This window comes from Lepus europaeus, chromosome 1 (assembly GCF_033115175.1).
Source record: "Lepus europaeus isolate LE1 chromosome 1, mLepTim1.pri, whole genome shotgun sequence".
NCBI lineage: Eukaryota > Metazoa > Chordata > Mammalia > Lagomorpha > Leporidae > Lepus > Lepus europaeus.
This window is the reverse complement of record NC_084827.1, coordinates 117,445,748-117,459,242: the sequence shown is the minus strand read 5'-3', so window position 1 is coordinate 117,459,242 and position 13,495 is coordinate 117,445,748. Positions and strand designations below refer to the sequence as shown.

Genomic DNA, 13,495 nt, shown 5'->3' with positions numbered 1-13,495 from the left:
GAAAAAACAGTTTCAAACCAATAGTTAATATTTAACTTGAAGATGCTAGAGGCCTTCTCATTAAAATCAGAACATGGTTGCCTTTAGCAACATTAATCATTTACAGTGTATGGAAGTTCAACCATCAAAGTAATTACCTATATAAGAGAAATAATATAACAGTTATCAGAAGAGGCAAAAGTCTTTATTATCTAGAGACTGTATGTCCACTAGAGAATGCAAGATCATAATTTTTTTGTACATTTCAATTTAGAAAATAAAGCAGAGTGGCCTGTTAGATACCAAATGAAGTTTTCTGATGCCAATAATAACCAATTACAAGATCTTACAGGAAAAGCATTCTCTTCACAACTTCAAGAAATAAAAATGTATCTTGGAGCCAGTGCTGTGGTATAATAGGTTAAACCTCCACCTATGGCGCCAAGATCTCAAATGGGTGCCAGTTCAAGTCCCGGTTGCTCCATTTCTGAGCCAGCTCCCTGCTAATGTACCTGGGAAAGCAGTGGAAGATGGCCCAAATGCTTGGGCCCCTGCACCCATGTGAGAGACCCAGAAGAAGCTTCTGGCTTCGGATCAGCCCAGCTCCAACTATTGTGGCCATTTGGAGAGTGAACAGTGAATGGAAGACCTCTCTGTCTCTCCCTCCCTCTCTGTAACTCTGCCTGTGAAATAAATAATCTCTTTTTAAAAATGTATGTATCTGAAGCAACTCTAACAAGAATCATGTATAACCTATATCATGAAAACTATAAAACTTACCCCCAAATCCACATGATGTGAATAAATAGGAAAATACACATTTCCAAATCTGAAGTCTAAATATCATAAAAGTGGCATTTCTCCCAGATTACTTTACAGATTTCAAGAAGTAGTTATCAAAGAAGATGTGTGTGGTTCTTTTGGGGGGAGGTAAGACTTTAAACAACTTGTCTAATAGACACACACATTTAAAGATTGATTTTTTTAAAAGATGGTATAATTGTGGCTTTCATAGATACAATATCAAACATTTTATTATTTAACTCATGAATTAATGAAGGAACCAATACAGTGTTACCAGTGCAAGGAAGAATACAAAATACCATACACATGTATAGGCAAATAACTGCTGAAATGAATTTAATGGAACACAACTGATTTTCATTTATTTAGACAAATATTATTTGCATGATTAGCAGCTTTCTACAACTTAAAGCTATAAAGTAGTTCAAAGACAATGAGAAACAACTCAGGAGCTAGACAAGAAACTATTTTTTTCTTTCTTCCTATTTCAAAATATCATAATTTCTGTAAATAAATGTAAAATAAAACATAATCTTTGCACTTTCTCAAATTGCAGAGAATTTTTAAATAACTAAAGCTCACTGTTGGTCTTTATGATATTCAGAAACTAAAATCAACCTAAAAGGCTATCAAATAAGTGATTAAGTAAGTTATAACACTTTCATATTCCAAAATACAATCCTCTGAACTCATGTTTTCAAAGAATATTAAATGATATAGAAAAATCTAATAATAAGATATCTGGGGGTGGGGGGGAAGCAGACTAAAAACTGTTCAGTGAATTTACACACACATACACACACACAAATACAAATACACCTCAATAGTGGATATTTCCAAGGAGTAAAATTGTGAGATTTAAAAATTTTTCCATTACTATTCCTCCCATCTGCTGGTTCATTCCCAAATTCCTGGGATCCAAGAACTCAATCTGAGTCTCCCACAAAAGTAGCAGGGACCCAACCACTTGAGCTGTGCACCCAGGGTGCACTTGAGCAGGAGGCTGAACCAGGGTAGAACCAGGACTTGAACCCAGCACTCCATATGGGATGCAGGCCTCCAAAATGATGTCTTAATCACTGAGCCAAATGCCAGCCCCTCCTTTATTCTTTCTACAATTCCCTTTCTTCTCATTTTTTACTGCATCTCCACCTCCCTTGGGATCTTCTTTCTGTGACGATTCCTTTATTTGCCAAGTCTTAGGCTGTAGGTCAAGCAGATGTTAACTGTGTTAGCGTGTGGAAGCTAGTCAGGAGCAGGTGCGGGGCAGATCTTACTGTTCCTCCCACCACTGGTTCTGGGACTGCCCTGCGCCCAAAGAAACCCCTCCTATTGTGACTGGAGGCAGGGCCAACCTTGGATATCCCAGGTGTGGGGTTGGCGCTGTGGCATAGGGGGTTAAACTGTTGCCTGCAGCTCTGGTTGAGTCCAGCTGCTCCACTTCAGATCCAGCTCCCTGCTAATGCACCTGGGAAAGCAGCAGAAGATGCACCAAGTGCCTGGGTTCCTGACTTTGGCCTGGCCCATCCCTGGCTGTAGTGGTCGTCTGGGGAGTGAACCAGCAAATGGAAGATCTTTCTCTGTCTCTCCCCTTCTCTGTGTAAATAAATAAATCTTTAAAAGAAAAGAAATCCCAGTTGTCCATGAGAGGCCCAGGTTCTGCCGGCTCCCTGTTTTACTGTACTGGCCCACGACGGGTGGGTACGCTGGTGGGTGTTTCCACACGTGTGAAAAGCTGGCATTTTGCTCCTTCCGCAGAACCTAAAGGAGCCAGTGCTGGAGGCGGCGGTGGATTTGGTGGAGGAGGTGGCGGCGGCGGTGGAGGTGGAGGTGGCAGTGGCGGCGGAGCAGGTGGCCCGCCTGGATTGGGAGGACTGTTCCAGGCTGGAATGCCGAAGCTGAGGTCCACAGCCAGCAGGGATAATGGTGAGGAGTGTTTCCCTCTCTCTTCAAAGCCAAAGACAGCGGCGTGGCAGTCTGGGGTCAAGAGGCTTGGTGTGCCCCTTAAGGCTCTGTGCTCTTTCAAACCTTTTACATTCTCTGAGTTGTTACCCCTATTTTACATGAGACACTATTTAGCGGCTTTTTTGTTTTGTTTTGTTTTATATTACTCATGATCAGACAGCTCCATAGAGCTAGGAGCTATCTGCCCAGTGTCCTTGGGTGTCACTTGTCCATTCTTGTACTTTTCTAAATAGTGGGCTAGAGTGGGAAGGAAAGGAGGAAGCAAATGGAACTTGTCACCCCTGAGAACTGCCCAGTGACCTGGCAGAGGCAGCCTTGGGAGGTGGCCTGCTCCACCTGTCCAGCATAGTAAACACTTCGGAGCCACTTCCCAAATACATGATGCAGCATGTCCAGTGAGCATATCACAGATGTCCCCAGAATCTGAAAGACTGGTTTGCATGACAGACTTTTAGCATTTCAGTGCCAGTGGTTCTAAGTGTTCTCTGTGGGGAGTTACTAGAAATAAGTCCTAGAGAATTATCTATGAACTTGATGGTAGAAAGAAGTTGACCTTGGTCATGCCTCAATAAAAGCCTTGAAGAGTGCATGAGGTTCTCCTGACTACTGCAGAAGCCCAAGGAAGTTTACCATAAAACATTTCTTCATGTTTGTCCTATTAAAGGAATTTTATCTCTATTACATAATCTTTTAGAATGTGGGAAAGGGTAAAATTTTCACATTTATGTGGCAAGGAATTAAGGCAAAAATCAAAAGAGGGGAAATGAGAAAATGGAGCTAGAATTGCAGTTAGTGCACAAAGTGCTGTCCCGGAAGCCCCCTTACACGTGGTAAGGTATACGGTAACCGCGACTTTAATCCGAACTTGGGAGATACAACCTATCCTAAGTTAGTGACATAGAAATACACATAGGAAAATACAGCTTTCTTCTAGTACGTGGTTCTCCACTGTGTAAGTGGCCAAGTGCTTCTGCCTGCAAGGATTTGTGATCCAGCTCCTGCTGGCCACTCAGGCTCCATTGACTTTGAATCTTTCCCATGCCCACTGTGCCTTAGGACACAGGCTGTTGTTTGGGGGGCTCATTTCTACTCCAGGGCCTTTGGACCTGCTGGCCCTCTGGGGAAGTGTCCGTCTCCTTCATCTTTCCATGCTGACTCCTGCTTGTGAGACCCTAGCTCACGTCAGTCTTCTGAAGAATGGTCCCCAGGCCACCCCACTCTGTTCTGACCACTCCAGGCACTCTGGATCTCATTGGCATATTTTAGTCTTTTTTTTTTTTTTTAGTATATTAAAATATTTAATTGCTGAATGCACTGGCTGGTTACTGTTTCTCTCCCCAGCCCTGCAAGGATGTAAACTGTAGGGGAGTAAGACCTTTTCTATTTTGTTCACTCCTCTTGTCTAGAATAGCTGGTGCACAGCAAGTGCTCAGCCGGTAAGCAGTATTTTTTATTAGCTCATGAGTGAAGTGGGAGATGTTCTAAGGCAGATTGTTTTTTGAGAATTATCTTCAGTTCCACACCATTCTGGGTGCTGGTTTGAGATTTCCCAGACCTTTGGTTCCCCACTTTGTTGAACCAAAACAGGTACAGGGTTGTTTTGTCCTGGCCATTCTGAGGTAAAGCAGTAGGACAAAGCCGCGTGTGATGCCATGTGCGCTGGCATCCATTCTTTAAGTTACACTTTGTTGGACAATGTCTTTGCTTCATTCTTCCTCAGTGCAGTCCCAAGCATTCTGCTATACTTTCCCACCTTGTCTTGGGCATTTCTTTTCAAAGGGACTAGGTGAGCCCTTTATATGGTTATTTAAATGGAGATAACTAATTTTTTTCACCTCTGATGACTCAATGGTTTTTCAGACCTGAGAGCTGTAGGGGCCAGGGCACATAGATGACGGAAGTAGCAGGAATCCTGTGCAGCCACCTTCTTCCTGTCCCGCACAGTGCACACTGACCTCTCCAGAACGCTTCCGGTTCCGTCCTCGTTTCTGTCCATCGCGCTAAGAGATCTTGTGGGAATCCTTTTGAAAGCTGATGGTTGTAGAACCTGGGACTACAAGGTCGACATGGAGCTGTGTCTGCTCCTCTGCCTCCAGGAAGGACCGCACAAAACCCAGTTTACATAGCTAATAATTACCCCTATGGTACAGCCCTCTGGGAAAGGCCTTCTAGTAGCTGGGCCTACGCTCCGGCTCTCTGATGTCTGCAGGGCTCCTGGTTTTCTAACTGAACATTTGTTTCCCTGTTCTTCAGATTCCGGAGGAAGCCGACCACCGATTTTGCCACCAGGAGGAAGAGCCACCTCTGCCAAGCCTTTTTCACCCCCAAGTGGCCCGGGGAGGTTTCCCGTGCCTTCTCCGGCAGGCCACAGGAGCGGTCCCCCAGAGCCTCAGAGGGTCCGAATGCTTCCCCCGAGGCCTGACGTAGGCTCGAAGCCCGATAGTGTTCCTCCTCCAGTACCTAACACGCCAAGACCTATTCAATCAAGTCTGCACAACCGGGGGTCCCCACCAGTGCCTGGGGCGCCCAGGCCACCTGGCCCCGGCCCCGCTCCGCCGCCTTTCCCTGGAAACCGAGGTGCTGCCTTCGGAGGAGGCTCCGTACGCCAATCACCCTCGGGCTCCCCCTCGCCCTTCGCCAACAGGCCTCCCCTGCCTCCCACCCCCAGCAGGGCCTTGGATGACAAGCCCCCTCCACCGCCCCCGCCAATGGGCAACAGGCCCTCCATCCACCGGGAAGCGGTGCCCCCGCCCCCGCCGCAGAACAACAAGCCTCCAGTGCCTTCCAGCCCGCGGCCCGCCGCCTCTGCACAGGCCCCGCCCCCGCCGCCGCCACCCAGCAGGCCCGGGCCGCCCCCCCTGCCGCCGGGTGGCGGTGGCGGCGACGAAATCCCAAGGCTCCCGCAGCGGAACGTGTCCCTCACGTCCTCTGCACCTCCCTTACCGTCGGTGGGACGTTCGGGCCCTCTTCCTCCCCCGCCCAGCGAGAGACCCCCTCCTCCAGTGAGGGACCCGCCAGGCAGATCAGGTAAGAAAGACACGGGTGAGTTCTCAGATCCCTAACACCCAGCCCACCAGAAAGCACTCACAGTCCTGGGGCTGAATGCAAACGGCAGCATAGGTGGGCTCTGGGAGAGCTTCCTGCATTGAAGTGACACTGACATGGCTGATTTCATCGTGACCTCACGTAAACCTCTGAGGAAAACGAGACCTATGTTTCTGTTCACGTCTGAAAGGAGGAGACCGAGTAACCCGTAAAGTTAAGTGCTCCCAGGCTACTTAGTAATCCAGCACCATCTCCTGCAGGAGGCCCTGGGAGCCCAGCAAAAAGGCACTTACTGAAGAGCTGATGGACTCTGTACTCCTCTCTTCGTGTTTCAGGCTTTGAGACCAGCTCCTTGCTCATCACAGAGAAACAGAAAAAGTTCATGTTGCATAGTTAACATCTCTGGCACATACATTGCTTGGAGAATCAAAGATACAGGCTCCCTCTTCCTATAATGTTCATAGGCATACACTCAAAATTGACATGCCATTTTCCAGATTCAAGGGCCTGCCAAAGCCCACCTGTGCCCCTCGCTCTCCCAGCTTTGAGAAACGTTAAGAGAACACAGTTTTCGGAGTAGGAAATGAAATGTGAGAATTCCTGAGAGTTGCTCTCTTTCTCCTTATCATAAAGCAGGCATTTTTAGAACACACATAGTATACTTCTTTCACAGTAGTTATTGAGAGACTCAGCAGAAGCATCTGCTTTTAAATTTAACCTCATCACACACACCCCATCATGTCTAGAAATAGGCATTTTTTTCTTTCAGTGTTAACTGACTTTTGACCTATGACCTCAGAATTCTAGTAACAACACCATTATTCCAACCAGTAGTCCTTCAAGTTCATCACACACTGGAATCACCTGAGGAACTTCAAGAAACCAGAAGGCCTGGGCCCTGTCCCAGGGTTCTGGTATAACTGGTCTGCGTGCAGTTAAGACCAGCTCCCCAGTGATTATAATGTCCAGTAGAGTTTGAACCACTCCAGCAAACCATTATGCTACAGGGAATTGACTACAAATACTTAGTGTCTAGTAGATTAAATCCAATTCCTAAATATAGTGGTATCTCACTGAATACTTTATTTATTTATTTGAGAGGCAGAGTTACAAAAAAAAGAGAGGGAGAGACAGAAAAGTCTTCCATCCACGGGTTCATTCCCCAAGTGGCCACAATGGCCAGAGCTGTGCTGATCTAAAACCAGGAGCCAGAAGCTTCTTCATGGTCTCCCATGTGAGAGCAGGGTCCCAAAGACTTGGGCCATCTTCTACTGCTTTCTCAGGCCATAGCAGAGACTGGATGGGAGGAAGAGCAGCTGGGACATGAACCAGTGCCCATATAGGATGCTGGCACCGCAGGCAGAGGCCCAGCCTACTATGCCACAGCGCCAGCCCCCTGAATAGACTTCAATGGATAAATGAGAACAGAAAGCACTTTTTTTCTTACCCAGTGTCTGTGATTTTCCCTAAACTGAGGAGCTTTCTGTATGGCTCTACCAAGTAGATGAGTCAACAGATTCTTGTGTCTCTCTCTCTCTCTCTCTCTCTCTCTCTCTCTCTGCCTTTCAAATGAAAATGAATAAAATGCACTTCTTTGAGAAAAAAGAAAAGAAAAATCACCTATAATCCTACTACCACCACCATTCAGAAATAACTATTGATAACATTTTTTTTCACAGGCAGAGTTAGACAGTGAGAGAAAGAGACAGAGAGAAAGGTCTTCCTTCCATTGGTTCACCCTCCAATGGCCGCCACGGCCGGCGCGCTGCGCCAATCCGAAGCCAGGAGCCAGATGCTTCCTCCTGGTCTCCCATGTGGGTGCAGGGCCCAAGCACTTGGGCCATCCTCCACTGCCTTCCCAGGCCACAGCAGAGAGCTGGACTGGAAGAGGAGCAACTGGGACAGAATCTGGCACCCCGACCGGGACTGGAACCCAGGGTGCCAGCGCCACAGGCGGAGGATTAGCCTAGTGAGCCGCGGCGCCAGCCACTATTGATAATATTTGAAAAAACTTTAATGAACGGGAGAGGGGGAGAGAGAGAGAGAGAGAGATTCCTTCTGCTGGTTCACTCCCCCAAACGCCTATGGTGGTCAGGGCTGGGATGGAAGCCTGGAGCTGAGAACACAATCTGAGTCTCCCTGTGGGTGACAGAAACCCAGTCACTTCAGCATCACTACTGCTTCCCAGGGTCTGCACTGGCAGAAAGCTGGAACTGGGAGCCAAGGCAGGAATCAAACCTGGGTACTTCAGCGCGGATGACAGGAATCTACTGCTAGGCTAAATTGCACCTCGTCTTTAGAACAGTTTTTATATATCTTTTCAGTCTTGTTAAAATACACAGGGAGTGCTTCGAAAAGTTCACAGGAAATGGAATTAAAAGATATGTAGGGTCTGGTGCTGTGGCACAGCAGGGGTAAAGCCCAGACCTGCCTGCAGTGCCAACATCCCATAATGGCACCAGTTTGAGTTCTGGCTGCTCCTCTTCTGATCCAGCTCCCTGCTAATGCTCCTGGGAAAGCTGTGGAGGATGGCCCAAACCTGTACCCATGTAGGAGACCTGGAAGGAGCTCCCAGCTTTGGCCTGGCCCAGCCCCAGTCATTGGGGCCACTTAGAGAGTGAATCAGTAGATGGAAAACCTCTCTCTGTCTCTACCTCTGCCTTTCAAATAATTCTTTTTAAAAAAAGAGATATAGGCCGGCGCCGCAGCTCACTAGGCTAATGCTCCGCCTTGCGGCACTGGCACACCAGGTTCTAGTCCCGGTCGGGCGCCGATCCTGTCCCGGTTGCCCCTCTTCCAGGCCAGCTCTCTGCTGTGGCCAGGGAGTGCAGTGGAGGATGGCCCAAGTTCTTGGGCCCTGCACCCCATGGGAGACCAGGATAAGCACCTGGCTCCTGCCATCGGATCAACGCGGTGCACCGGCCGCAGCGCGCCTACCGCGGCGGCCGTTGGAGGGTGAACCAACGGCAAAAGGAAGACCTTTCTCTCTGTCTCTCACTGTCCACTCTGCCTGTCAAAAAAAAAAAAAAAAATTAACCAGGCCACAATTTACAATTCATGACAGGTAGGAGTTAAACCCACAGCATATGAGACACTTTCTTCCAGGAAATCAACTCTTGCTGCCTGGAACTCCAACAAGGATAAGCAGATGGGACAGTAAATAAACCTGGCAAGGTGAGGCACTGAGGACTCCTTGAGAGACCTGCCAGGGCTCCATCGAGTTCTGGAGCCAAGACTTCCTGTCAGGGATCCCTGCAGTGGGCAAGGTGTTGAATTCAAGATCCCTTGTTGGATTCTGAGTCTGTAGGTGATGAGAAATTTATATTTCTAGCACTATATGACATTGTCTTTATGTAAGACGTTGGTGTCTCGTGAGTGGAACTCGCTGCTGAAGATCAGTAATCACTACTCAGGCTATTCCGACATACACAGGGAAATGCTCAAGTTTGGTCCCTGGTTTGTTTGAATGTTCTCACTACCCAAATAGCCTCTACATTTGGAGAATGGGAAAGTCAAAATAAATTTCATTTATATTATCAAAAATAAGTTATTTTTAATTTTTCCCAGGAATGTAAAAATTTATGGTTCTATCATCCCACTATTTTTTAAAAATGGTTTCAAATTCTTTTTAAATACTTTTTATTTGATTTTTGACTGATTAACTCCTGATAATAGTAGCATGAGAAAGGTGACTATCTGGCATCCTTTCATAGACAGGAAGTCAAGTTCCACAGGGCAACAGCTTGCTCAAGGTCAGGACCCTCACTAGCGTTTATAGCCCAGGATGTTGCTTAGTTGTTTGTCACTCTGCTCATCTGCCCTGCAGAGAGGAAGAAGCAAGAAGGAACTCCTGCTGTGCTCAGGATGACTGACCGGTATTTGGTTTCCTGCCCGGAAACGGGCTGTAGGCATCACAGAAACATACTTGTATAATTGGCAATAATCCTGTACATTTGAAGAACTTAGTTCTTCTGAAGGCCTAAAATAATTCATGACTTTGAAGATCTGTTTATGTATTTGAAAGGCAGAGTTAGAGAGAGAGAGAGAGAGAGAGAGAGATCTTCCATCCTCTGGTTCACTCCCCAAATGTTTGCAATAGCTAGGGCTGGGCCAGGCTGAAGCCAGGAGCCAGGAGCTTCTTCCAGCTCTCCCAGATGGGTTCAGGGGCCCAAGCACTTGGGCCATCTTGCACTTTCCTGGGCACATTAGCAGGGAGCTGAATCGAAGTGGAGCAGCCAGGCTGCTTAACCAGCTATGCCACAGCACCAGCTCTCAACCACTCTTTAATAAGATTATGACAGGGGCAGGTGCTGTGGCATAGTAGGTTAAGCATCTGCCTGCGGTGCTAGCATCCCATATGGGTGCCGGTTTGAGTCCTGACTGCTCCTCTTCTGACCCAGCTCCCTGCTAATGTCCCAGGAAAAGCATCAGAAAATGGCCCAAGCAGTTGGACCCCTGGCCACCTATATGGGAGACCCAGATGAAGCCCTTGGCTCCTGGCTTCAGGCTGGCCCAGCCCCAGCTGTTGTGGCCATTTGGAGAATGAACCCGAGGATGGAAGACTTACCTTTCTCTGCCTCTGCCTCTCCCTCTCCCTCTCTGTAACTCCACCTTTCAAATAAATAAATCTTTAAAAAAGATTATGAAATATATATAAAAGTATATGGTTGTCAGTATAAACAGACTATCACCTGTGTTCAATTTCATTGTATCATCTGCACTCTCAACAACTAACTCAAAGCCAAAACAGCCATTTAGCTATGAATCTGTATTTATATATACATGTGTACATATGTACTTTGTGTGTCTGGTTTATAAGTGCCTACTCTTTTCTCAGCTAAATCTCTGGCAGAGTCTCCACGATTTCTCCATATGCCCTAGTTTAAGAACTGAATCCAGCAGACACCCCTTAGATGCACACTGATGATGACTGTTACAATAGTAATGCATGGTATAAAGTAGGACTGAACTAAATGGCATTTTCTCTTTTGCCCCAGGTCCCCTCCCCCCACCGCCTCCAGTAAGCAGAAATGGCAGCACATCGCGGGCCCTGCCTGCCACCCCTCAGCTGCCATCCAGGAGTGGAGTTGATAGTCCCAGGAGTGGCCCCCGGCCTCCACTCCCCCCCGACAGGCCTGGTGCTGGGGCCCCTCCGCCGCCTCCACCATCAACATCAATTAGAAATGGCTTCCAAGATTCTTCATGTGAAGGTGTGTGTGGTTTGCTCATTGGCGGTAACATTTCTTGCTCCATCGTTGTTACCATACTGCACTACACTGATCTAACTAACCATTTTAGGGCCCACTATGATTTCAAATAAAAAAATAATAGTTGCTCTCCCAAAAAGACATGCCATTTTTCTCTGACCTGTTCTTTGTTTGAGTCTGATTTTGGTTAACTTCCCAGAGATTCCAGAATAATGAAAAAAAAATTTTTTTGTAGCTTATCTTCTAACAGTTTGCTGTAAGTAACAGCCTCAAGGGCCTACAGATATTAAGCACTCATGTCTGCTGTGGTTATCAGAGTGCTCCCAGTTACTCTTGAGCCCACTGGTGGGAAGATAGGGGTCCCATACCTTAGTCCCCACTTCTAAGGGGGACTGGCTGGATGCTGATCCCTGGAGTTGAAATCACTTTGCTTTGATATGCAAACGAGTATATTTGATGAATGTACTGCTCAGTGACATTTGTAGTTCTTGCAGCTTTTCTATAACCTTCTGGGCATAAAACCAGGAGTGACTTCTGCAGTCCTCTCTCTAGATTTCATCCGTGCCTCTCACCACATCAGTCTTCAGCGCATGCTGTTACTGACAACACTGTCTCTTTCTCCCCCAGATGAGTGGGAAAGCAGATTCTTCTTCCACCCAATTTCTGATTTGCCACCTCCAGAGCCATATGTACCAACAACCAAAAGTTACCCCAGCAAACTGGCAAGAAACGAGAGCCGGAGTGAGTATTTCTGCCAGGGCTTTGGCAGATTCAGACTGGAATACCTGGGTTATGTGTGGGTCCATATGGGAATTCCAGGCCTCTTACCTGGAGTCAGGCAGAGCCATTTAAACTCGGGTCAGTTTAAATGATTAATTTTTTTTATTTTTAAAATTTTAAATTTATTAAATAATAATATCAATTTTTAAATTATTTGGAGCCATTTAAATTCTGGTCAGTTCTCCATGCATTTTGAGAAAGAAATTGGGGAGACCCAGCCAGGATGCTTACAGGAAATAGTTAATGTGTCCGAGCAAGCTGGTAGTACTAGTTATGATGAGAGAGGACAGTTTTTTGGTGGTGGGGTCTGTATGACATGACTTAGCAAACACTTCCGCATTTTATCACATGGCTTTTGTCTCACAGGAGTCCATCGAGTCAGCTCAGGAACTTAGCATTGCTAGACTTTCAGATGGTCTCTGCCTTTTTACTAATACGTGTAATGCTTCCATAAGAAGGAATCACTCTTCCTCTATTGAAGAAATGTGACCAAGAAGGAAAAATAGACAAACCGGAATTTCATAGCAATAAATGTACAGGAGTAAGGAGGAATTAGCATGAAATGTACAGGTATCACTGATGAGGCTCAGACATGCAGAAGCCTTAGCTTCAGAACCAAACTCCCAAGCCAGAAATGTGTGGAGAAAAGATGTATGAGCAAGTCACATGGCGGTCACAAAGCCCACAGCAGAACACTTTACCCATACCCAGAGCCTGCTGCTGCTTCTCAACACACAGCTCTTCCATAAGTTCTGGTTGGTGGTTGCCAGCCTTGGAGCAGATTAATATCAGCTGAAGTTAAGGTCGATTAGAAAGCCTAATCACTTACATCAGTGAGAAGTGACAGCTGGCAGTCTCAGGTCACGGGAAGAGAGAGGGACAGTTATACTGCATGTTAAGACATATGACAATACCAGATGTTTTGATTGGGTTAAATTAATTGAGTCAAGCTGTGCGTTGTGTCTCTACTGAAGAATTCAAAGAGTTGGAAAATATTTTAGGAAAATTTTGATGAACAGATACCAGAAATAAACAGAATATTGCTGCTTGCCTTAATCCCTGGAAAAACTCATTAATGTGGAATACTGCACTCCCAGACAGTGCCTAATAAATAGGTAGAAAGTGCCCAATAAACAGGTCATTCAAGGGCTGGTAGTTGAAGTTTTTGATGACAAGTCTTCACATGGAGCAGACCTCCTTGAGTGAGTGTATGTGTGTTTTCATTAGGAGAGGGACCTCCACCTGGTCAGAACACAGCCAGTTTTTCTTCTCTCTTGGACACTAACAAATGTACTTGAAGGGATGTTCATACAGACTCTAAATAACTCTTCCTGACTTTCTACAGGCATTCTCAATCTAATTTAAATATTATTCATATTTGAAAATCAATAACAGAACCAATTTCCCCTTACCCTCTTGGCTTTTAATTTAATGGCTGTATTCCCTTCCCCATCCTCCTTCTGTAAGATGCAAGTAAACAACTTAAAGACCAGAACTGTGGATTGCTCACTAATGCATCTTCCTTGAGTATCACCATGCCCGAGTCACAGCAGGCACTTAGGAATATGCCTTAAGTTAGTGAATTAATGCCCACTGTCCCCACAAATTATTTTCCAGATTTACATTAAGTATTCTGGCATTAGGCATATTTACTATTTTATAATGACAATAGTTCATATATATAACACAACTAAGTAAGTTATTATTAAGAACCA

General features: G+C 46.1%; 1 protein-coding gene and 1 long non-coding RNA gene across 5 annotated transcripts in view; one reads left to right on the top strand and one right to left on the bottom strand.

Moving 5' to 3' along the window:
* Nucleotides 1-13,495, bottom strand: part of LOC133757573 (uncharacterized) — a 102,296-nt gene that overhangs the window by 1,988 nt on the left and 86,813 nt on the right. The gene's annotated exons all lie outside the window — the stretch shown is intronic.
* WIPF1 (WAS/WASL interacting protein family member 1) overlaps nt 1-13,495 on the top strand; it is a 124,886-nt gene that overhangs the window by 105,104 nt on the left and 6,287 nt on the right. For all 4 annotated transcript variants that reach the window (XM_062188063.1, XM_062188091.1, XM_062188073.1 and 1 more), the window contains exons 4-7: nt 2,542-2,709; nt 5,002-5,775; nt 10,791-11,003; nt 11,628-11,741. In XM_062188063.1, coding sequence (XP_062044047.1) covers nt 2,542-2,709; nt 5,002-5,775; nt 10,791-11,003; nt 11,628-11,741 — 1,269 coding nt within the window. The remainder of the gene's footprint in view (nt 1-2,541; nt 2,710-5,001; nt 5,776-10,790; nt 11,004-11,627; nt 11,742-13,495) is intronic.